This window comes from Ochotona princeps, chromosome 2 (assembly GCF_030435755.1).
Source record: "Ochotona princeps isolate mOchPri1 chromosome 2, mOchPri1.hap1, whole genome shotgun sequence".
Taxonomy (NCBI): Eukaryota; Metazoa; Chordata; class Mammalia; order Lagomorpha; family Ochotonidae; genus Ochotona; species Ochotona princeps.
In genome coordinates, this window is record NC_080833.1 from 87,571,267 (window position 1) to 87,597,227 (window position 25,961).

Here is a 25,961-nt window from a genome sequence, read left to right on the forward strand (position 1 = left end):
AGTTATTCATCTTACACTTTCACAATATTGATGAAGTAACCATTTGTCCTTTTTACTTGTAAGACGATGCCTTGCTTTATTGCTAACTTTCAAAGCTGAGATTCATATACTGAATTCTTGTCCCAAGTCTAAAATTTGATCACAGTTGACCCCATTAAGTGATAGGAATAAGCAAGGTGAAGATGTTAACTACTCAGGGAAATAGCACAAACAACTTCAAACAGAACATCCAGGCAATTTAGGAAACTCCTAAAGAAGGCTTGTCTTTCAGAAAGTAGATGGGGCCCACCATGGTAGCCTAGAATCTGCACCCTCACTTTGCACATGCCAGGAACACTTATGTGCCCCCGCTCCACCTCCCATGCTGCTCTGCTTTCCAAGCAGCCTGACTGCAGCCTGGGAAAGCAGTAGAGGATGGCTCAAAGCTTGCACCTCTATGGGAGACATGGAAGAAGCTCCCCACCTCCGGGTTTGGATCAGTTCAACTCCAGCCACTGCGGCCACTAGGGGATTAAACAAGCCCACTGAAGACCTTTCTATCTCTCCTCTCTCTAAATCTGCCTTTCCTATAAGAAAGGAAAGGCGCAAAGTGAAGGAAGACAGATTTCAATTTTCCAGATTTTGAGGCAGAAGGGTTCCTGTGAAGAACATAGGAAGAAGAAAGAGCAGCATTTTGTGACTGATATTTTAAAATCATTTCGGAGCATAGTTCTTGCAAGGCCTTTTTCTCTTAATAATTATTGCAATTAAAATTATTCAAAATCAAGGATTTCAGGGAATTGCAAGTGAACTGATCATCTGGTTGATTTAAGAGCTGACAGTGTTATGTTTACATAAATCGGTCCTGCTACAAATTCTCACAGTAATTTAGGAATTTAGAGGTTTAGAAATGATTGTGATAATTTTTTTTATTAAGGAAGAGACAGACATACAAAAACACTATTCTTGTGAAATATCACATCTTACCAGTGAAAAAAGTAAGAAGCTCGCTTAAGTTGGAGAAATACGACCCTGTGTTATCAGATCCTAATTTCAATTAAGTATGCAAAACAGAACACTGTTAAGTGTCTCATTTACGTTAAAATAAAACATGTGCTACGTATAACTTAGCAATTTAGTACTTTCATAACTGAAATATTGTATTTTGCTTCTTGCTGGTCTCATCAGAAATGCTTCGTCAATCATCAATTGAGGAAGGAAATTAATGCCGAATAATAGTGTATTTGAAAGGAAATAACACAAATATTAAATGGGGGAAAATCACAGAATTTTTTGAGGTCATGTCATCACAAGTTAGATGTCAAATGTACTATGGCATGTTGGAATGTGGTGACAGAAAAATGGGAAGCAGTTCCAACAAAAATGTAATTGGAAGCAGGTTTTAACCCTACCTATCGATATTTATGGAAAAGCTACAGGTGATGTATATTAATTCCACTAAGCTAATAATCTCTCATGATATTACTACAAACTGCTTTTAAGCATGAATATGCCAAGCAAAGTCAGTTTTGTATTTATATCAGCTAGAAATAGTAATTAATAATGTTAAAATGTTGAGAACAGTTATAAATAACCCTCAGAATTTAGACAGATGAAAAACATCAGCTCTGCATATTAAAAGCAGATATACATATTTTCAAGTTCCTTTTTAGGATACTGTAAATTGAAAAAGCCCTAGAGAAATACATAATTCATAAGTAATAAAGTGAATAGGAAAATGGGGTAATACAATCGTCAGCATCTTGAATACACAATCAAACATTTTTCCCTGCAGTACCATGCTTTTGGAGTGTTTGCTTTTATCTGAATCTCAAACCCTGCTGTATTGGAGTTTAAAGAAACTACAGATCTGATAACAGACTGAAAAATTAAATTGGTAATAATATTTAATTTGATGAAAAACAAATACTATTATTTACATTTGTATTATGATGGATGGAATATTTGTCATTGCTGGGTTCAGATTAAATTTAATATTAAAAACATCCAACTGTAATTCAGTGACTCATCATACTTTTTATTCAGGCTTGTATGGGTTAGAAAATAATGGTATCAAATATTCACTTTTGTCGCAAAGGAGAATATATGATAAGACCAAGTCAACTTGAGAAAAAAATGGATGCATTTTCAGCCACATTAAAACCAACAGGTTATTAGCATTAATACATATGAAATGAAAGTTTAAAAGTAAAATACATTTTAATTCATGCATTAAAATATCAAATAAATGTTTTATTAAAAATGATGAATTCTGTTAATTTTATACTGTAAGCAGAGGGTAGAAATTAGATACCAAATGACTTCTCTTAAAAACAAAAGACCTTGGTCTTGCCTAATTTAGTGATTCTAATAAAAACAATACTCAAAAGGTGGTATTTGCACTTCAAAAATGCAATAAAGGCTTCAATAAAATTGTCTATATAGGGTTATCGCCTTTAGTTTGCCCTTAGCTTTGATTTGCCATCAACCTCTATCATCTGTCTTAAATTCACACACATATCCACACAAATGCAAATTAATTTTTACTGTGAGAAATATTGTTCTTTTAGAAAGATCCGTTCATTTCTAGTGGAAAGGCAGATATACTCAGAGAAGGAGAGACAGAAACAAGGATCTTTCCTCCACTCGTTCACTCCCCAAGTCGTCAAAATGTACTGAGCTGAACCAACCCAAAGCCAGAAGCCAGTAACTTCCTCTGGTCTTCCACATGGTGCAGGGTCCCAAGGCCTTGGGTCACCCTGCACTGCTTTCCCAGGCCACAAGCTACAGCTGGACTGGAAGTGGAGCAGCCGGCACACCGATTGAACCACTAAATGTCTAAATGGGATACCAGCACTTGAAGGGGGAGGATTAGCCAATTGAACCACTGAACCAGCTTGAGTAACTCCTAACTTTTATGGCAATATTCTATCATATCTTAAGATAATAGAGTTATCTTATCTAGATAAAAGAATGAGTAGATTTCAGAGAAAAGTCATCATAAAAGCTTTAAAATATATTTCAGTCTGCTCCAATGAATTTGAACTCTGTCAAACACGTGTAAAATTTTTGAACTGTTACATACATATATAATACATGCCATCCTAGTGTTCAATTATCAAATCTGGTATCTGTAAAATTGGAAAGATAAAAACAGATAAGTTCCGTTTAACGACTAGCCTAGTCATAATGAAAAGTTGCAGGAAAAGGAGAGGGTCTTTGGCAGCTTTGTCTACACAGAGATAAAGTTACCAGCAGCTGTGGGAGGGAAAAGGAGATCTGACAGTTCCTTTTAGACATCTAGTGCTAAGCAAGCTGAACACTGTGTATACGTGGATGTAGCTATGAATATATTTATAAAGAGCAAAATGCCTCATAGAGGAAGTATTAGTCTAAAAATTTGACATGGATTAACTTTATGTGTTAATGCAAACTAGTACATAATTTGTAATGTTAGGCCCTTTTTCCTTCTTTAGCAATCTAATCATACTTGTATATCATCCTTTATCCATGTTGTATTCTCAGAGGAAATGATATTTAAGCTGTCACATTGTGATTATACCTAATATTTCCTACCTTATACTATTATTATACTTATCAAATTATGTTCTAGTCATTATGTAATTATATTTATTGATTCTTTGAATTTACTTTAGCAGCCAAAACTTGCTAAAAGATTCATGAATGATATACCTACAAGAATAAAATTAGTTATTTATTAACTAACTAGTTAGTTATTTTTCATTAAATGTGTAAAATCTTTGCTATTTAAAAAACATATTAAATCTTTTATTTAATAACCCCTTATATGTTGTTATTAATGCCAATTCAATTAATGTAAGAACTTCAATATAGAAGATATTACCCTCCCAATTTAGCTTATTTAAACTTTATAAGTTTGTAGTACAGATGCTGTTAGTATAATCACTCAACAATGAAGAACTTAAGGCAAAAAAGAAAACAGTAACTTTCCTGAAGTCATCCCACCTTTGAGTGGTTGTGCCTGTTTTGGAAACCAGGGAGTTTGGCTTTAGAGACAAGATCATAACCAGCGATGATTGATTCTTACTATGGTTAATAAAAAAAAAGTTTTCTAAACTACATATTTATTTGTTGAATTAAAAGACTCACTTAACTGTCACAAGTGATATTTTGAAGGTGATTTATCTGTCACCCTCACTTCTTGTACACAAAGTAGTATTTCCTTAAATATTAGATATCTCAGGCTAATTGAAACAATGAAAAGTTCATAAAATGCGCAAGACAATGTGAACTTCCCAAACAAGTGCATAGCATGGGGGGCATCCATGCTTCCTATTTCTGACGCTCATCATTATGCCTTACAGATAAGTGCTTCAGTCAAAAATAAAACTTTAATAAAACTGGAAGCAGGTGATGAGCTTGATGATTTAATTTTCAGGATTAGTTTGAGTAAATTGCCAGCATTTTAATTTTTATTTCATCAGCAGAAAGGTCAGGATACCCATTGAAAATCTGATAAAACAAAAAAGAAAAATTCTGGCAAATTTTAGGATGACATTAAAGCAAAGTTTTCTTCTTTTTTCTTTTTCTTTCTTTTTTTTTTTTTTCTTTTAGGTAGGCTGTTACTGTTCAGCTGGAAGTTTACTTCTACAGAGAATATTTCCTAAATAGTAGTGCAGACTTGCTGCCCGTTCTGTTTCAGCCAGGGCTTCTCCCTAGGCTGACGATGATGTGCAGAATTATTAATCTCCTTCTAGCGACAATCAAAACTTGCTAATATTTATCCAGTTATTAACTAAGGGATTCTTATCAGCAAAACCTCAAAACCAATCACTTTAGCATGTAGTTTCTCTTTGTGTAGGTGAATTGCTATCTAGTAAATCATTGCAGTATTTTTTTTTTTATAAAATTTACCCTCAGGAGTCACAACTGTGAATTGTATTTTTCAGCATACACATGTCTTAGAAAATGAATTCAGGGTTAGGGGTATTTGAGTAAAGTTTGAAATACTAGATACAGGGATCTGAATACTGAAATCTATATACAAGGGACTCAGTAATAGCTGTTTAATTTGCCATTTTAGTAACTCACTTAATAAATAATTTTGAATAACTAAACATAATTATTTATAATATGAAATAAAAATTCTTATAAAACTAGCAAATGACCCAGTTAGCAATGATTTTGAAGGTTAAGTCCTCATTTTTACTTTCTTTCCAAGATATGTAGCCAGCAAAGCTTTGCCTGTGTAATAAACTGGACCTATGTATATTATGTAGGTCCCCTAAATGTTTTCTGACATTGCTTTCAATTATATTATTCACAAACAAAGTTGATGATATAGTGAAAAAATTTATTCAGTGTCTTAATAGCATACTTTTTAGTAGATGGAGGATAGAATCTGATTTGCTATTTATATAATTCGTGAAAAAAACAGTTTTATTTAATCAAGGATCATTATATATCTAAGCCAACATCATTGTTTTAAATGAAGTCCCAGGAAACCACATTTTATTATTTGGATTTTGGGGATCTTTCTGCAGTAGAAATTAAACTGGCAGAGTCACTGGTGGCATTTTATTCAGTGTGCATTTTTTTTTTTTTTTGTCATCTAAGGAGTATAAGGTGGGCCTTTCTGACTAAGTGGAGTATTTTTCATGTATCTTTCATTAAGGATTATTTTCTCCCTTAAAAGATTGTATAATATTCTCCATGAAATGGTGTAGAAAACATGTCTGTTTATAAATTGACATTTCAAGCATTCTAGCTTAATCTAAACACTCTCACTACTGGAATTCTCCCTAGAGTACTTATTTGTTACTCACCACAGGTCCTGGAGGCCCATCTTGACCTGCAGCTCCTGGGAGGCCTTGCTCGCCCTAAACAAAATTAAAACATTTTTTTTTTCCATTTAAAAAAGACTATAATTTTTTTTAAATGCTTGGAATTCAGAATATCTACAGACACCATAAACAATTTTGTTCCCCTTTATCATGTATGTATATGTCTATATGCACATACAAGTATGAAAGTCTAGATTAGAAATGTGTATAAAAGTTTTACATGATTGATATAGGAGGGTTTAGTTTTCTTCTCTACCTCACAAATTTGTTTCATAAATTCATAAAAAGTAAATAACAGATTTTGAGCATATCATATTATTACCTAGTATTTATAGAATTCCTGTTTAATATCTACCGTGTGACTTATGAAAAAATGCTATTAGAAATATCTCCTTCAGAACTTAAGCTGGATTGCTTCTCGGCCTTTTGGCTAAGCTCAAGTGCAGAACTAAAGCTGAAAACAACATGCTATTTTCAAAATGCCATCTTTTAGCACTTGTACTCACCACTGGGCCAGGGATACCTCGAAGACCTTCTGGACCCGGCTTTCCAGCAGGACCCTGAGGTCCAACTGGACCAGTTTTCCCAGGAGGACCTTCAGCACCCGCTTCTCCCTAAAAAAAAAAAAAAAAAAAAAAATGTGAACACATGAATAATAACAGGGACACCATTTTCTATGCAGTGTACCAAAGTAAATGTACTTCATTGTATGGAAATGAGATTCTAGAACCTAGCATCCATAGTATCTGTTTTACCTTAGCACCTTTTTCACCTTGTCTTCCTTCTGCCCCAGCAGCTCCAGGAGGACCCTGTAAAAACAAGTTACATTTTAGATGTGTATGTCGTACAAAAACAAAGCAGTTGTACACCTATTTAAAATATTCAAGCTTAACTAGTAACAGATTTTAATAAACTGTGGTTCTCTATGACACTCTGGTTTAAAACACAAGAATGAAAATCAAAATCCTTTCTATGTACAAACTTCTACATAGAATATTAAAGTAGGGGTTGGTATTGTGGCATAGCAAGCTAAAACATAATTATCAAGGCTGGCTGGCCATGTGAATGCCAATTTGAGTCCTGGCTGCTGTACTTTCTATCCAGTTTGCTCTAAATGATCCTGGGAAAAGCAGTGTAATATGGCCAAAGTACTTTGGTCCCTGCACCCACATGGGAGACCTAGTAAAAACTCTGGGATCCTGGCTTCTCTCTGATCTAGACCCAGTGGCTACGGCCATCACATGGAGAGTGAATCAATAGATGGAAGTTCTCTATTTCCACATTTCTCCTTCTTTCTGTTTTAACTCCGGTTTTCAAATAAACAAAATAAATCTTTAAAATAATTTAAATAAAGCAAAACAATAAAACTACAGATAATCACTTTATGTCAATGTAAGGAATCTAAGGCGTTTGGGGAGAGGGAGCAGTGATGTTACTTGGTGAGAGTAAGATAAAACAGGAGGGTGACTGTCTCTTTCAGATGCTACGTTAATAGTCTAATGGTGGCAATGAGACAGCCATTCACCATTCACACGGTCTATAAGCCTATCCTCAAAATCAGTACCAAGGACTTTATTAAATTCAAAAACCTTTATGAACTGATTTTATGTCTGATATAATCGATGAATATATCATTAATAATTGTCTCAATATTACCATTGCAACTTCATTCATTATCATTCATGGCATTTTAATTTAAATATAACAAATGTATACATTCTACAAGAAATAACTTAAAGCAGCAGCAACACATTACCAATAGCACACACATTAGATCTTCAATGTAAATTTTTAATTTAACATTATTTGTACAGAAGGATTATATGCATTAAAGGATAAAATAAAGTTGAAATTTTTTCTAGTGTCAAAATATGGATTCATAAATGTAAAGGACTAAAAGCTATGCAAGATAACTCAGCGATAGTGACTATTATTTTGGGAAATAATAAAGCTCAGTTGTCTGATATCTTTTCTGCACTGAATGAGGATTCCTTCATAAATCTATGACTTAAAGATTAACAATTTTAATTTCAAGGGACTACATTTGCACATGTATGTTAAAAGGTATATGGATTTAGCACTATTTGAATTAAAACAAAAAAGACAAAGGTATCCCCACTATCAAAATAAAACAAAATTAACATCAACTTTATGGCAATCAGAGTTTAAAACTCTAGAGAATTTGATCAAAATTGAACCATTGCAGAGCCACAAAGCTATGATTAAAATAAATGGCTTCACCGCCCTCATTTTAAAGAAATGTTTTTTCTGTTTTTCATGGGAGAGAACTTTAACAAATTCATCTCTCCTATTTTTCCTTAATTTCTTCATACATACTTATTAAGTACACACACTATATATATTATATGTATATATAGTATTTGGAAGATAATTTATTTCTTTTTAAACAATCTTTGATGGCACTAGATGGAAAATTTCTTTTGGTTTGGGAAATTCATCCCATATTGTTTGCTATGGTATGAAGTATATTTCAAACCACATTCTGGAAATTTAATCTCCATTTCAACCTGAAATATATCCTAAGCTTGAGGCACAAGTCCTTCACTGTCATGAATGTATTCGTGACTATTGAAACACCAAGGCTCTCTGGCTTGCTCTCTCTGTCTCTCACTCTTTCTTTGCCCCTCTACCATGCAATCAGGCAGTATGCAGCAAGAACGCCATTGCCAGATACAGCTACCCAATCTTGAATTGCCCAGCTTCCAAAATCATGGGGGGTAAATTTCATTTCAGTATGAGTTACCCAGTCACAGACACAATATGAATAAACATTCTATGGCAGGTAGTACTTTTGTGTCTACTTAAATAGAAGAGCAATGACTTAACTCAATAAGCCATTCATTGTAATTTCATGTAGTGAAAAATCTGATTGGAAAATGCCTCATAAACACCTAACACAATAACAGGGATCCCAGTTAATTCCCTACCATTAGTCCTTGCTATAACAAATTTTCCTTTCTGTGAGAAACAGTCACCACAGAAAATGTCTACCATAATCCCTTTTTCTAATATTCATGTTTCTAAAACAATTTAATGAATTGTATGAATTTTAGGATTTTTGTTTGTAATTTTGTTAAGATTGTGCTTGTCATTTTATAAGGATTGAAATGAATCTACACATTGCTTTAGGTAGTAATGATATTTTAACGAAATTCATTTTTACAACATAAGCAAAAATTTCTTTCCATTTTTGTGTTTTAAATAATTTTTTATCAAAGTTTTGAAATTTTCATTGTAGTGATCCTTCACTTCTGTGGTAAAATATATTCTGAAATATTTTGTTATTACTGATCCAATGTGGCAATAGAGAAGGCTTCCTCAAACCAAATATCAGTTCGGAACCTTATACTGTAGCTTAATGAGAGAGAGATGCCTTCTTTTTATACTTTATCCTCTGATCATCCACTAAGAAGCATAAACACATAAGGATAAAAAGTATGTGGTACTCTTGACAGAACGGCTAGAAGGTAAATGAAGCTGCTAAAACTCCATGTACCTTTCTGGGTAAAATATAAGCAAATTAGGTAAAATATTAGAATGCAAAAAAATATATAACAGCTTGAGATCTGAGACTGAAAGAAGGAAACCTGAGCTAAACAGAAAAATAAGGGTCTATTTTTAACATTTACAAGCTACGCTAAGCTTACTATGAATTTTTTGAGGTAAACAGTCTCAAAAATGAAATGAATAAGTACTCTCATTTTCCAAATTTCATAAAACATTAAATCAATAAATTCCAAACAATATAAAACATTAGCATTTGGATATTAGCAACATAATGTTAAATAAATTTAATTCAGAATATTTCAGGAACTTTAATATCTTTTTAGATGAATTAATCTGTATAAACTGAATATTCTACAATGATACACAACTGAAGCATAGACCTTATCTTCACAATGACTCTAGCAGACAGTTTTCACTCAGATAGTTTAGTGGATTTATAATTTTTACTCTATCATTATCATTAGTATAACAGGAACATTCCAGGAACCCGTGTAAAGGCAGCAGTCTAAGTTTATGTGTAAATTAATAGTACACATCCATAGAAACACAGCAGTATGTATGCATCATGCACATACACATGGACTATGAATGCATGTGTACTTGATGAGCACATAAACATTTTATGGTATATATAGCATTCGCTTTTTCATGTATATATGTATTAGAATTTCTTCTTTGTGATACATCAATAATATCTCATGTGGATTTTTTTGTTGTGAGCTTTCTTCTATAATATGAGCTGAAGTCCTTGAATTTCCCTTTAGATTAGTGCTTTCAAACTGAGGTCAAGCCAGCACCTTCCAAGCCAGTGTCCCATGCGGGCCTCAGTTCAGCTCCCAGCTATTTTCTCAACATCCAATCCAGTTCCCTGATAGTGTTCCTGGGAAAGCAGAGGGAGGTACCGCAAACACCTGAGGCCCTGTACCCACATGTGAGAGTCAAAGAGAATCCCATGCTCCTTCCCTTGGCATGGCCCAGCCCTGGACTTTGAAACCACTTGAGAAGTAAACAAGAAGAAGGTATCTTTCTCCCTCTCTTTCTTCTTCCCTACCTCACTCTCTCTCTCAACCTTTCTCATATGTTCTCCTTGTAACTCTCCCTTTGAAATAATAATAAACATTTTTAATATTCCTTTAATATATACATTTTTAGGTTGCAATGTTTAATTTAGTCTAGTAAGTACTGTAATGTTTTTCTGTAAGTCAGCATGGGAATAGCTCCAATGATAACTAGAGCATCAAAATTCCATGGATTCACTAATGCAAATTGTACAATCTCAAAGTGCTTAAGAAAATATACATTTATTAGCAAATACTACAAATGCATAACAGAAAGCACATAAAATACAAATAACAATTTTCCTGCTGTTCAATAATTATGGGATTGCTGTTTCTCAGTAACACTGCCACTCATAACATTTTGATCAATATTCTAATAGGCGGTTTTATTATAATTCATGTGTAAGACTCACTCATACAAAAAGGGATAATACTTTTGAACACGTTTTCAGTCATTGAGATTTCCAAAATATCAATGTTAGATGTAAGACAGAATATCATTGTAAGATGTAATATCAATGTAACAAAACATGTAAGATGGTCTTGGAACATGATGAGTCTATTCTGCTGCCTCCAATGCAGGAAAATTAAGGACAGAAGAAATGTTACCTTGCACAAAGTGTAAACAAGGCTCATTTAAGACTACATATTCTAGATTAATTAAAAGGAAATAGATTGGGTCCAGCGTGGTGGCATAGTGGCTAAATCCTCTTATAACTGCCAGGATCCCATATGGGCACTGGATCATATTCCAGTAACCTCCCATTCGACTTCCTTCTTGTGGCCTGGGAAAGTAGTTGAGGATGACCCAAAGCCTTGGAACCTGCACCCACGTGGGAGATTTGGAGGAGGCTCTTGGCTCCTGGTTTCGGATTGGCTCAGCTCCGACCAATGTGATCACTTGGGGAGTGAACAGTGGATGGAAGATCTTTCTCTTTGTCTCTCTCATCTCTGTAAATCTGCCTTTCCTATAAAGAACAAATAAATCTTAAAAAAAAAAAGGGAAATAGATTGCAAGAAAATTTAGTATTGATTCAAGTCATGAGCTCTTATGTGAGACCTTATGGTTATTGTGTAGGAATATGTTCCTGTTATTCCCACAAATTATATTAGATTGATTACTGTATCAAGACTTGCTGACTACTGCTTGAATTCAAAGGTTTGTGAAAAGATATTTAACAAGTGACAGAATTTATTCTACATCGAGATGATCGATTGGATCATTTGTGTTCGATCAGCGCGTAAACAAAGTGACTTCACACAGGTAAAGCACTTTCAAGTTCCCACATGCTTCCTTTTAACTCAATTGTTTGACATCCATCATTATTAAACCCCAACAAAGCAAAATCCAGCAATACAAAAATTAAGTTTTAAAAAATAACTATATATATTGTTAATGAATTAAATTCATTATGCAATTTTGAATTTGGAATAATTTTTACTTCTTTTATTTGTAGTTTTAATAATACAGGTTTTATAAAGAATTATTTAATTTGAAATCCTAATTCAATAATAAAAGCACATTCAACTGTCTATAAAAAGAGATCTTGGTATCATACATATAATTTTTATATAAGAATTTAATTCTAAATCAATCTTTTATTTATGGTTCTGTGTTAAACTTTATAATTGTAAAGGTTGAGACTCAGATAAGTCAACATATTCTGTGTTAGAATTTCGGGTCGCAAAACAGTGATTTGAAATTACCTCTGAAACTAAAGCAACCACATTCATGATTAATTTGTGCTGATAAGATATGAACAGTGTTTGTTTATAGGCTTCTAGGGATCAAAATAAATCATTTGTTTCCTTTTACCTTTTTCTGAAACCAAACTACCTTCTTTTTCCCCCTTTTGGCCAAGGTAGAGAACACTTTAATTAACAAGTTTGCTGGGTTTAATTTCATAGTGTGCAACTACTGATCGATTTCTAAATCAAAATAAATCATTATTTTATTGATGAGATTTTGACAATATAGTGATTTTCCATGCCACTGACATATATTTGATCCTGGTGGAAAAAGCAGACCATTGAATTTAGCAGATAAATCAATTTAACAACATCAGCTTATTTAAATTTAACGTAGGAAACAATTTAACACATCTGTTTAAGTACTTTGATGCTACGTTTAACAAGGTCACATTTTGGTATAGGAAGTGTGAGGTAATTTTTATGCTACGTCAATAAGCTATCTGGAAAACGTTGCATGCGATTTTCACAAATCTCAGGTCACTAGTAATTCAAGGATACAGACTCCTAATTTTGCTTACAAAGTGTCTAGAATAGATTGAAATAATCTATCAAATTTGTAATAAATTACACTTAAAAAGCGAAAAAAGTTTGTGAATTATTTTTAATTATTTAAATTATTCTTAACACAGGTGATCTCTGTAAAGTTCTTTCTAATGATACTCAAGAGAATCATGTAACAAAAAATTACTCAAGAGTGATTTATTATCTTTGGGTGTCAAAGCACAAATGCATAACATAATACGGTGCAGTCTTAGTAGCTTAGAAACTTTCCAGGAGCTATTTACAAGTATCACCTTTCACTCTCAAAGGAAATAATTTAAATTGTGTTAGACATTATCTTACATTTCTTATCATTTTATGATATTTCTGAATCTAAACAAATTTCAAAGTTTTCATACATTATAAGTTTAAAGTTTTTATCTCTCATATGTACATATATAAATATCTAGATGCATATATATGTGTATATATATATATATATATATATATAGAGAGAGAGAGAGAGAGAGAGAGAGAGACTGTGATTCACGATGTGGTTAGGTCCTAATGAATTGATCGTAAGTTGAAAACATCAAAAATCACAAATGTGTTTGAAACTCCTAACCTAAAATTTTACAGGCTTAGCAACATGGTGTCCTGTGTGGTTTCAATCATAGTATTTGGCTCAGTGCTACTGCCCCACAAAGCAGCAAAGCACTGTACCAATACTGCTAGTCACTGAAAAAGCAAGATGAGCTATCAAAACCGAGACCACATATGTGTGTGGGTATATGTCTGCTTTTATCTCTTTACATCCATTGCTTTAAAATGAAGGCCATGAGAATTTAAGCAACACATACAAAAATTCTCATAGGATATGTATATAGAAATGGAATTATTGGAAGGTAAAATGTCTGTTTTATTCTACTAGGAAATCTAATAGTTTTTTTCTTCTCTTTCCAACACTTGGAATTTCGGGGGAATTTTTTTTCAATTTGTGGACATGAAATGTATTTCAGTGTTATTTTTGCTTACATATTCTTGATTTTTACAATCTTTTTTTCATGTATTACCTATTATGGGGTATTTATGTAAATTGCCATTACATATCTCTAAGTGACATTTTTCTGTTGGGTTATTTCCTTTATAATATATCAAAAAATGTTAAATGTTCCTGAAAACGATGCTTTGTACATTTTCTTCATGTTAGAAATATTTTTCCCACTTGGGACTAGCACTGTAGCACAGCATCATTGTTAGCAAGGCCAGCATCCTGTATGACAACGTGTGTTGGAGTCCTGGCTTTCCACTCTCAACCTGCCTTTCTTCTAGAAAGCCTAAGAATTCTGTGGAAGATAGACTAAGTGCTTGGACCATTACCACCTTTGTGGGAGACCAAAGCGGAATTTCGGGTTCCTGGCTTCAGCTTGTCCCATTCCTAGATGTTGCAGCCTTTGGGAAAGCGAAGCAGAGGGTAGATCTCACTTTCTCTTTCTGTTTTGCTTTCTGTCTCTCTCCAGCAAATGCTCTGCTTTTCAAGTGAATAATTACTTTTTAAAAATAAGTATTTTCTCTCATTGGATCTTTTGGGTTTTTTATTTTATTAGTTACAAATAAACAGAAATATTAAACACATCAATATTTTTCTTTCTGGCAAAAGCTGTATTACTAGACTTTATGATTAGAGGTCATATGTAAGGCTAGAGGTCTGTTAAATTCTGATAAAATATTCCAAAACTTTCCCTTCATAATTGTTATTATAACACAATGAGAATTAAGTTTTGTATTTGCCCATATTGAAAATCAATTTACCTAGGACAATTTTTTATTTGTCTATAGAATGTTAATTTATAATCCAATTTGTCACAAATGAAGTGTTTGTGTGTGTGTGTGAGCATGTCATTTCTCAGCTTTTAAGTTACCACATTTTCATAAAATAGCCACATCAATTTTAATTTGAAAGTATATTATCAGTCCTTCATTTAAATACTTTAACTTGCTTACTTATTTATATGGGATTGAGAAATAAAGGGAGAAAGACCAAGAGTTCTCATTTACTTATTTGTGCTGCAAATGCTTATCCGAGCAGAGGCTCTGCCAGTGTGCTAGGTCGAAGGCAGGAGCTCAGCATTCATCCTACAGGTGGATGGCAGGCACTCACTACTGGAGTCATTCCCTGCTACCTTCCAAAATCTATCCTGGCAGGAAGCTGGGATCAGAAGTCAGAGCTGGCAATAAGCGCCAAGGCCTCTGCGGTTGGAAACGGGAATCCTATCTGCTAAAATTAAAAACTCTCCTAAGCATTTGTTTTCCAAGATTTCTTTCTCATTTTAATCAAAAGCATTAACTTTACTTCTTAACAGCATTTAGAAATATTGGTAGGAAAGAAAATGCCATTATTTTCCCCTTTTTAAAATTTAAATCTGACAATCAAATCTAAAGAAGAATTTATCAATTGTATGTAATTTTCCAATACTGTGTAATCTTAAGTTTTGCAAACAGAAAATATGTTATGTTCCAAAGCAACAAATTAAAACTTGTTGAATATACATTCTGCTTTCACTATACTGTCAGAAATCAATTATTATAACTGTTTCTAACAAATGAAAACAACATCTTTATTTTTACTTCAAAGAAAAAAATAGAAAAAAATTATTGCTTTAAAAATGCAGCTCATACAAGTGGTACAAAAAGAATTCCAGTTCCAGCGTGAATGAAAAAGAAAGTAAATGCATGGGATTTCCAATATCCATCACTACTTGACAATTACAAAACAGAGGTAAGGTATGTGCTGACTTTTTAAAATGTTTATTAATTCTAAAATGGGTGGAAATCTACTTAGAAATTTGAGTGACTTATTAAAATAATAATTGCTGATAATTACTCATTATTATTTTTTATTTTAATGAAGTTATATTCACTATCAACATTTAAACTTAGAAAATACTGATGTTTTTAAATTTAATCGTAACAACAATGCCAATATTAATATTATATAGAAAAAAATCATCAGAAATAATGGTATGCCTTCATTTGGTGCTGGACTATTGACATCTTCACCCCAAATACTACAAAACCAGCCATTGATACATAGGAAGGTTTTTTAACAGTTAAGGGAAATTAGTACAGAGAAGTGAAAAATTCATAAGTAAGAATTAATATTCTCATTTTTATTTTAGCAATGAAAAGGTTAAAGTTTGCTCTATTCTGGTAAGTACTATGACACATTTAAGAACTTATTTTCTATGACTGATATTTATCAGCATCTTCAGAACACGTTGCTTGCAATTTACCTATACTATACAAGCTACATACTTGATGAGATGTTACCAATAAAGAATTAAAAGACACTCACTCTTTTTCCAGGAGGTCCTGGTGGACCAGCCTCACCAGATGGACCAGGAGGACCCTATACAACATGAAAAACATGCTTTCAGTACTTGAACATCATTATATAGCTTATGTATTAAAAAATATGGACTTAAACCAACCTTCTTTCCTAATTTCCCCATATCTGGATATATATATATATATGTATATTCATATATGTGCATAATTTATATTTAAATATACATTTAAATATAAGGCCCTTACCAAATACTTAAACTTCCTCTAGATTTTAATAGCTAGAGTTGCTGAATTTCTGATAAACTATTTCATAACAAGATAAAAAGAAAATCAATTCCTCCTATATAAACCACTTTCCTTATAAGACTTGCTATTTACATCTGGCATGAATGAGAATATACTTGCTAATCAATAGAATCATATGGCTAATCATGCTACTCGTTGCATAAATCGGTGATGTCCCAAAAGCATTACCTCTAAATTTCTTCTTATGTTGCACTAATGTTTTCATGCCAACATGTTTTCAAATTCTGGCACAGAATCTACGTGTGTTTCCTATACACTGTAAGTCCCTATGTCTCATCCCAATACTCACTGGTATGTTGCTGCACACAAAACTGTGGTAGGAATGCTGCTGTTTTTGAAAGTTTAATTAAGTATCCTCCTTACTTGTTCCCTAAATAAACATGTGGTCAAAGCAGTCATCAGTTGAAAAAAAAAAAAAACAAACCTGAACTCATTTAGCTTCATAATTGAAATACTATAGGCCAATTATGCGCTAATACCTTGGCTTTCCACCTATTAGTATTACTTTTAAACTAATCTTTAGATTTAACATAAATAGATTGACAATTAAATTTGATAATGTGTGTCATGACCTTCCACCTTCATAGGGCCTTCACAAAGTTCATAGAAAATGAGTATCATGAAACACTTATATTTAGATTTTTTTAGAGTATTTTGCAACAAAAAATATAATAAAAAATGTATAGTTTCATTTTTCTACACACTGCTTGAGGTACTGTCGTTGTTCTTAATTACTTCAAGTAAGAAACACTATGTATGACAGGCTTTAAACTGAAACTCAAAATACTTATCATTTTTTTTTCAAAACACACACACAGAGCTCTGTAGAGTTGTACTATTGAAATCTACATCACTGCTGCTTATTTCTTTAAAAGATTTGATACTATGAAAAGTTTCTTTTAAAAGACAAACAAAACAAAACAAAAATCATTGTACTTACTGGTTGCCCAGGATCTCCGTCTTCACCCTTGTCACCGCCAACACCATCCTGACCCTATAATGGGTACCAGAAATGAACCCAGATAATCCTAACCATACATTTGTTTTTATCACAGACAGAACAAAATCTCACCATCTTCATAAGGTTTGGAGATATATTATTGTCACATAGGCTACTATGATGATTATAAACATTGTTTCTTCAAAGGAATGCATTGCTTCTCAGTCTCACCATAAATATTTATAAAACTACTGCTGACTCAAACTGAAAGTTTAATATGATCCTGGTATAAGGAAACAAGAGGTGATTATAAGATCAGTACAGTCTCACAACAAATGATGCACTTCGGAAAAAAGGAAGAAATGAAAAGATTTTGTGATGAAAATAATAATTCTACTCGGATAATTTGTACAATACAACGAAGTGTAGATATTAATCCAAATCTGAACGCTAATCATGCCATGATGATCTCTAGTATAGGATTTCTTATAGCTATGACTACTTTTAAGCTTTTATTATTTTGCAATTAAGAATTTTCATTAATTTTTGGCAATAGACATGTGGAAACATCCCAGCTAAAATAATGCCTTTATTGTTTCACAACACTTACTGCAGGTCCAGGCTCGCCAGGAGGACCAGGATCTCCAGGAAAACCAACAGGACCCTAGAATGATGATTTTAAAAGAAAAGAAACATGAACATGCATTTTTTATAAAGCAATGTATTCTGAGGTTGAAGATGAAAAATTGTTATGGAAAATCTGTGTGAGCTTATTCCACAAGAAAGTTGCAAAAACAAATGTAATCAAGTGTAAATTTGTATGAGTATAGGACATCACACAGTTACCTCCACAAACTAAGATGCAGAGTCATGTGATTTCTCCTCTTTGCAGAAAATCTGCGAAGTGAGTGACCTGGAATCTACTTTAATGGGAATTGAGCCCACTTACCGGATTACCCTTGGGGCCATCATCACCTGGCGGCCCCTTAGCACCAGGAGGTCCAGCAGCACCAGGGGGACCAGCTTCTCCTTTCTCTCCTCTTTCTCCTTTGGGCCCCTACACAAAACAAGGAAGAATACAGTTATTGTACTGTCTTTAAACCAGAGATTCCTAACCACAACACACTGAAATAGACAATTCTTTGTTTCAGAAACTATCCTATATGTTCTAAGATGCAAAATATCTAATGATAACCATGGCCTTGAATAATTAATTAGGTGCCAGTACCCAGTACTCTTTAAAATCCGCACCCCAAAATGTCTCCAGACATTGCCAAACTCATTCCAGTTTTAAACTAGTGTTAGGATAATCCAATCCAACATAATCATATAAATTGTAAATGTTAATGTGAGATGGCAGGATTTGTTGCTTGTATAAACAGTCCATCAATAATAGTAGAAGCAGTAAAGATCTCACAGTTTTAACAATCTCATTTAAATAAATGAGATAATATGACTATTTTTTTGATATGTGAGTGAATCCAAGCAAGTAGAATAAGTATAAAATTACTAAAATGGTCTTGTCCTGTAATGGTTATTATCTTTAACAAGTTAGAGGAGCTAAATAAAAGCTGAATTACAAGTAGGAGTTAAATTACATTGTTTACAATGTTGTAAAATCAATGTTTAAACCAAAAAATCAGCAATATCTGACACTGATAATGAGATTGAACTTACGCCTGGGCCTGCTTCCCCAGGAGGCCCTGGGTTTCCTGCTTCTCCAGGCTCACCCTTTAAAAAACGAAAGAAAAAAAATGGAAAAACATCACATAAGGATGCTTTGTATTTGTCACAGATTATGCTATTTTAAAGAATACCCTTTAAGTTTTCATATTTAGTAAGGAGAATAAACTTTTGTGTCATGAATCTTAATATTTTATCTCTCAGGTGAGGAAACAGAAACAGGCTTGATGATACAGTATGTAAAAGTGTCTCATTCTTGGATTGATGTTAGGGCATAACATAACAAAGTTGTTGCCTGTGAGACAGGTGTTCCAACTGAGACCATGTGACTTCATGTTTTGTAAAATAGTGTTCTAGTTACTCCACTTCTAATGCAGCTCTTCTCTAATAGCCTGGGAAAAGCATCAAATTTTTTGAGTGAAATAGTACATAATTACATCTAAATTAGATAAGGTAGCAAAATTATATGAAACACATTAAATTTGTTTATAGCATCAACAATCTTACATACTTTCCATCTAAAAAGCAATACTCAGTGTAGATTACATAAAACTGTATGAGAATTAAAAAAGATTACAAAAGTATCATTACTTACGGTATAACTATTTATGCAATTCTATAACAAATTTGTTTAGATAAGGACTATTCTTAAAATGAATTACTCTATAAGCTCAGAGTCAGGAAATAAACCTTAAGAGTATAAGCAGCTTAAGAAATATCTTCATAAAGTTCTTATTTTTGAGGAAATAACTGAAGTACCAAAACTGCTTTTAACAACTATGCTTCACATGAGGGACAGGTTAAATGTATTTAATGAATGCAGCATCTTGTTTGTTTCATTGCTACTTGGCACCACATTTCTCAAAAAATGTTTTCTATCTTTCTTTTGTCTCACAGAAAGTTTCAAAAGCAAAAAGTAAAAATTAAAATTGTATTTTTTTAATTTTAGAAAATTTCAAATCAGGTGACTGTTACATGTAAAAGTTAGCAACCTGCCTAAATATTTCTTGTAATAAACTTTTAGAATAGTTAATTACAAATGTCTGATCCTGACTTAAACAAAATGTGCATGCTGAACAGAAGTAAATATTAAAATAACATATTTTAATATTATTGTTATCATAAGTCTTAAGTCTATCAAGCAAAACAAGCAGTATTAAATGTATGATAAAATGTGCTGATAAGACTGAAGACCACAGAATAGAATCCCTTTTAAAGTTAGAATAAGTTTGCCTCATTGACAGAGAGAAAAAAAAACATTCTTTTCACAGTATAATATTTTATGGAATTTAATTATTCAAAAAATTGTATTTTAAGTTAAATAAATATCAACAGTGATTTCCTAGTAAATCACATAAAAAATATAACACAAATGTGGTAATGAGAAATCAAATGAATCATTGGTATTATTTATAACAGTAGATTTTTAGAAATGTAATCATGTTTGCAAGAAGAGGCAGCTATTCTTAGCACAGATGCTAGGATACATGCCAAATATTTTGAAAACTGTCAAGAATCATAATCTCAAATATTACAAATAAATTCTCAATGTGTTTGTTATCCAAGAGTTCCTTCTTTTCTTTGAGTCAGTAACCTCAACCAATGTCTTCTATTTTTACCACTTTATACTACTAGAAATACTATCCTAGAAAGAAATTCACAATTTTGATTGAATCTTACTTAGTAATTTTCTGATAAAAACACTATTTTCCAAGCCTCAGCTTTCCAAGCCTACAGTGTAGATAATAATACCACCATGTGGAAATAATTACATTAGTGTAATATCTAATCTGGCCATCGAAAACATAACTCCAACCGATTTAGCTTAATTTTTTTATCATTACTAGAGTATATTTGTTGTATGTTTCATGTAAAGTGCTTAATATTGATATTAGAAGCTCTTAAAGTATTATCTAGAATTGCCAAACATTCTTTATCATTGATGTTTCAACTACGTATCATTAAGTTCATTACCTTTTCTCCCACACCACCAACTGAACCAACAGATCCTGGTGGTCCTTGTGGGCCCTGAAGTACATACAAAGAAAGAGCATTATCTATTCTTGCAGTGAAATAGTTAAGTTCATACCTGTAACATTATTCCAATCTTCCATGGCATAGTCATGTCAGTTTTAGAGGACAATTTTGAGGTAGATAAAAATTATAATTCTGGTTAAGAATCAAGACATAAAAAGACACACACAGAATGAGAGAGAATGAGAAATGAAAAAAGAAAAGAGAAAGGGAGGGAAGAGGGGAAGAAAGAAGAGAATATTATAGCCTTAGAATTCCAACTATGAACTACATTGAATCTGTTCTGTTTGTGTTGATCTCAGATTAGCATGAAAAACGAGCAAAAACAAAAGAAAGTCATAGAAGCCATTCTAAAAAATTTTTTTTTCTTATGAGCCATCTTTTATCTTTTAAGTTAACTAAGGGGAATTAAAACTTGAGAGCCTTTTTATTTCGTCTATTCCCAGGATACTCTGCACAGTCCTTGCCAGGATTAAAAATGTAAAAGATCAACAATAAAAAGCTAGAATGCAGAAAGCATAGAATGTGAAAGGCATAGGCTGCTTCATCATGAAAATGCAGTCAGAAGAGACATCACTAAAGTCTACAGATTCCATAATGATAACTGCTATGATTTCAATAGGATATAGTGCTCAAACCCACAAGATGGTTACTTCATTAAGTCATAAGCTGATAATAGAAGCCTGCATCAAGTATGGTATTTAGAAGGTGGACCCAAAGGGAGATCCTTACATAACTGGGGGTGTTTCTTGGAAAACAGGCCACGGGAGATGTTACAAAGGTGAGTTGGGCTCAGCTCTTCCTTTGCTTCCAAGTAGCCATCTGACCTTTCTGCACACACTTCCCCACTGTCATGCTTGGGCCTTACCAGTCGGCTGAAGAGAAGGCCTACCTCATCTTGCACTGACAACCTCCAAAAACTGTGAAGCAAAGTAAACCCACTTCCTTTGTAGGTCACTTTTCACAAGTATAAGTTAAGTACAAATAGCTAACTGACAAATACGGTAAAACATGGTGAATATTGTGTTGCATCTTAAAATATTATAATACTGTAATATCTCATAAGCTTGGGGACTATTCTCACTAACATGAACATTTAAGAATACTGTGACTATTTCCTTTGTAATTCAAAAAACATCTGCCATGAAGCAGTACCAAATCTTAAATAACTTCAAATTAATTAACATATGCTTCACGTTCTTACATCTGCTCCACTGGGGCCTTGAGGTCCTCTTGGGCCTGGAGGGCCAGGTGGACCCTGGAAAAGATGAATAATAAAGGTAATAAGGACAAAATTCAAATACACTTTAAATGTGTTCATTTCCTGATTGAGGAGGCCGATTCATTTTTAAGCCTATGAAATTACAGTCAGTAAACCATATCAGACTTGCACGTATTTCTTGGTAGATACAACTGATCAATTTCTTGGTAGATAGCAAATTATTCTTTTGTATAAGTATGGATAAATTACAAACAGAAAAAAATGTCATTAGACAAACAAGCCAATAAAAACAACTGGTATTATGTGTTACACTGCACTTAATAATACAGCTAGAAATAGTTTATACTATAAGTGTAACACAGTTAAAAAGAAATGTTATTTGGCTATATACCCCATTCACCCAATTAAAGTGCTTTTGGTTTTTGTTTATTACATTGCTTGTGTGTATGTGTATGTATCTGTGTGTGAATGCCTACGTTCTGTATGTTAGAATTGGGAATGATTGTTTACTTCTATTTCAAAATGAAGGTTTTCCCTCTTGGTTGTACAATAATATTAACAGAATATTTTTGTTGTTGAAAAATGACCAGAACACTCTACTTCAACGTTAGGATTCATATAGGTTTTGGTGAATACCAGAACGTTAGTAATTTTTAAAAGTCAGGATTTATTCTGATGTCATGATTGAAAAGTTTCTCTAGCATTGCTTCTTACGATAAGGTCACCGAGAATGCGTCAAATCAGAAAGCACAGAGACCGTGCCTAGCATGGAGCTGCTAAAACGTCATTCCCTTCAGAAGCAGCGATCAGTTATGTCAATCAGACGTGTTCACTGTGAATTCCTTTCATTTAGGTTTAATTATAACAATATTTTTAAAAATATAATATATTTTAGTGTGTTTTCTAAGGAACTAAAATCGCTAGCATAAAACTGCAAAATCAAAATAGGACCCTGAAGGGGGTAACAGTTGGAGGCATTGTTGAAGGAAAACAATAATTAAGATGTGTTTTAATCCTTTTTCCTTGATGATTCCAAATAACTTGCCAACCATCTTATTAAGTGTTGATTAAACAGCACATTTAAAATATTTAGCTGAAATCATAGAGCAGAAATCCAGAATCAGTAACACAAATAATGATAAATACTATCATCAGAAATGTGACAGCATTCCTTATAATTTTTAGGATTTCCAAGTTAAGTAAGTTTACTTCTCCTTTCTTCCTTTCAAATCAACTAAAGTCTGGCAATTGGGTTTATACAGATTAGGAATAAGCTAGTACTTTAAAAGTACATAAGAACATAGGATTCAAACACAATTTTTTTTCCCAATGATTTTAAGATCTTTTGTGTATGCATAGAAATGAAAAACTATAAAATCTAGAATCCAATAAATTATGTATTATTACTAACCCCAAAAACATTAACCCAAAATGAAAAAGTCTGAGAACATATGAGTGAGTGCACATATTTAATGACTGCTGATGGTGTCTACATGCAGAGGTGTTCTAATTTTTAGGAAAACTTTGTTCACACTTTAAGAAACCCACAAGCAGACTGGAAGTACATGATGTCCACCAAGAAGCAGAAAATTAGTAACTTACCATGGGACCCACATCTCCGTTTTCACCTTTTTCACCAGGAGGCCCTGGCAGACCCTAGAAAAATAAAACAGATAATGATAAAAGTCACTCATTTTTTGAAAAGATCTATATGTTCAACTGATAATCTGAAATCAATATTAAACATACTCAGCTATTAAAAAAAACAAAATGCAGTTCTTTGTGGCCAAATGGGCCAAACTGGAAACCATAATGGTGAGGGAAATGAGCCAATCCCAAAAGGTTAAATACCACATGTTTGCCTTAATTTAAGATGATATGATGTTATGTATAACATGTTATGTTATGAATGTTATATGTTGTGCATAAACTAAAATTGAAATGTCAATGAGATGGTCACAGAAGGTGGCTAGGAACTCGCATTTACTTTTAACATATTGGTTACTCATTACTATGTCAATTAATTCCATAATGATGCAAATTTTTGCTGATGGTATGTTGGAGTTTTAATTGATTGGTATGATACTCTGCTGGCTCTGTCTTCAGACCAGAAAGGGTATACCTAAGAAGCCGTTGAACTTGACTGGACAATAAGATGCTGGACTCTATGTTTGGTATACGCTTGCAATGGGGGAATCTCAACTGAACTTGAGCTGTGGTTATGCAACAAGGTGGAGGAATCTACCATGGTGGGAGGGTTTGGGGAGGGGTGGGGAGAACCCAAGTACCTATGAAATTGTGTCACATAATACAATGTAATTAATGAATTAAAAATAATAAATAATAAAAAAATGTAAAAAAAAGTTACATTGAGATTAAGTGATTAAGTATGCAGTTATTAAAATACTCATAACGCAGGTGGTATCTACATGTTACAAAACCTTAGCACCTAACAGTCAAGATTTGCATTATTTATCCTGACTGTATTTTTTTTTTAAAGATTTATTCATTTTATTACAGCCAGATATACAGAGAGGAGGAGAGACAGAGAGGAAGATATTCTGTCCAATGATTCACTCCCCAAGTGAGCCACAATGGGCCGGTGCGCGCCGATCCGAAACCGGGAACCTGGAACCTCTTTCAGGTCTCCCACGCGGGTGCAGTGTCCCAATACATTGGGCCGTCCTCGACTGCTTTCCCAGGCTACAAGCAGGGAGCTGGATGGGAAGTGGAGCTGCCGGGATTAGAACCGGCGCCCATATGAGATCCCGGGGCTTTCAAGGCGAGGACTTTAGCCGCTAGGCCACGCCGCCGGACTGTATTTCTTATAATGACTAAATGCAAAATGTTACTCTTGAATTTATGACTTACCATTTGCACTTTCATAATTAGTATAACTTATTGTCATGATATAGATTTTCTGTGAAATCACATTGCATTTTACAACATCCATCCTGATGAGGTTTTCATAGTTCATTTATAATATTGCAAATGTTTGGAGTTTCTGACCTATAAACTCACTTTCTCAATATTAAAAATGCATGAAAATGTAAAAAGTATTGTATTGCATTTCCTTTATTCTCTTACATCAGTTTTCAGTATATCCAATTGTATTATAATTGATGTAGAAGAGGTTTGGTCTTACAGTATAAACACAAGCAGTGTATCTTGTATTTAAATTTCATCTGGCTATATCTTATCAACAAAATAATTTTGCTTCACCATTTGAACTTTCTAATTCTCTCAAGCAGGATTATTTATATTTGCTCTTTCACGTTACACCAAAACTTTATACACACTTGACATTCATATTTACAGACATCATTATGTCACCAGCTGAAACACTTACACTCAAATACTTACATAAATAAGTATAAAAATAAATAAAAAAGAATAAGTAAGCAATAAAAAACAAAAGCATCTTAATGAATGGAATAAGAAATGAAGATGAACACAGTAGAATATGCATAGTGAAATCTTAATTGTAAAATGGATATGTAAAATAGCTGTGAAAATTATTGGACAGAAATATTCAAAGTAATAGCTTTAATATTATAAAAATTCATTTTAATTTTTGTTATAATCAATTATGTGCAATTTTTATAATCTATACAAAATTTATTTTTAAGATTTGTACCTTAGTGCTTCCTATTGAATCTAACATGGAAACTGAAAATCCAGTATAGTGAAAGTATAAATAATTGCCAGAGCTGTCATAAATTCATTGACTTTTTGTCACTTTATTTCATTTCCTGTAATTATTTGACCATAAACCACAATAGCAAGTGTTTTTGTTTATTAACCCT

The 25,961-nt window shown here is 33.0% G+C and overlaps 1 protein-coding gene across 2 annotated transcripts in view; it reads right to left on the bottom strand.

The window, feature by feature from the left end:
• Nucleotides 1-25,961, bottom strand: part of COL11A1 (collagen type XI alpha 1 chain) — a 187,183-nt gene that overhangs the window by 17,153 nt on the left and 144,069 nt on the right. For both annotated transcript variants that reach the window (XM_058659710.1, XM_058659707.1), the window contains exons 47-57: nucleotides 23,758-23,811; nucleotides 22,138-22,191; nucleotides 20,874-20,927; nucleotides 18,894-18,947; nucleotides 18,166-18,273; nucleotides 17,827-17,880; nucleotides 17,217-17,270; nucleotides 15,978-16,031; nucleotides 6,560-6,613; nucleotides 6,311-6,418; nucleotides 5,787-5,840 (exon numbers count right to left, since the gene is read on the bottom strand). In XM_058659710.1, coding sequence (XP_058515693.1) covers nucleotides 5,787-5,840; nucleotides 6,311-6,418; nucleotides 6,560-6,613; nucleotides 15,978-16,031; nucleotides 17,217-17,270; nucleotides 17,827-17,880; nucleotides 18,166-18,273; nucleotides 18,894-18,947; nucleotides 20,874-20,927; nucleotides 22,138-22,191; nucleotides 23,758-23,811 — 702 coding nt within the window. The remainder of the gene's footprint in view (nucleotides 1-5,786; nucleotides 5,841-6,310; nucleotides 6,419-6,559; nucleotides 6,614-15,977; nucleotides 16,032-17,216; nucleotides 17,271-17,826; nucleotides 17,881-18,165; nucleotides 18,274-18,893; nucleotides 18,948-20,873; nucleotides 20,928-22,137; nucleotides 22,192-23,757; nucleotides 23,812-25,961) is intronic.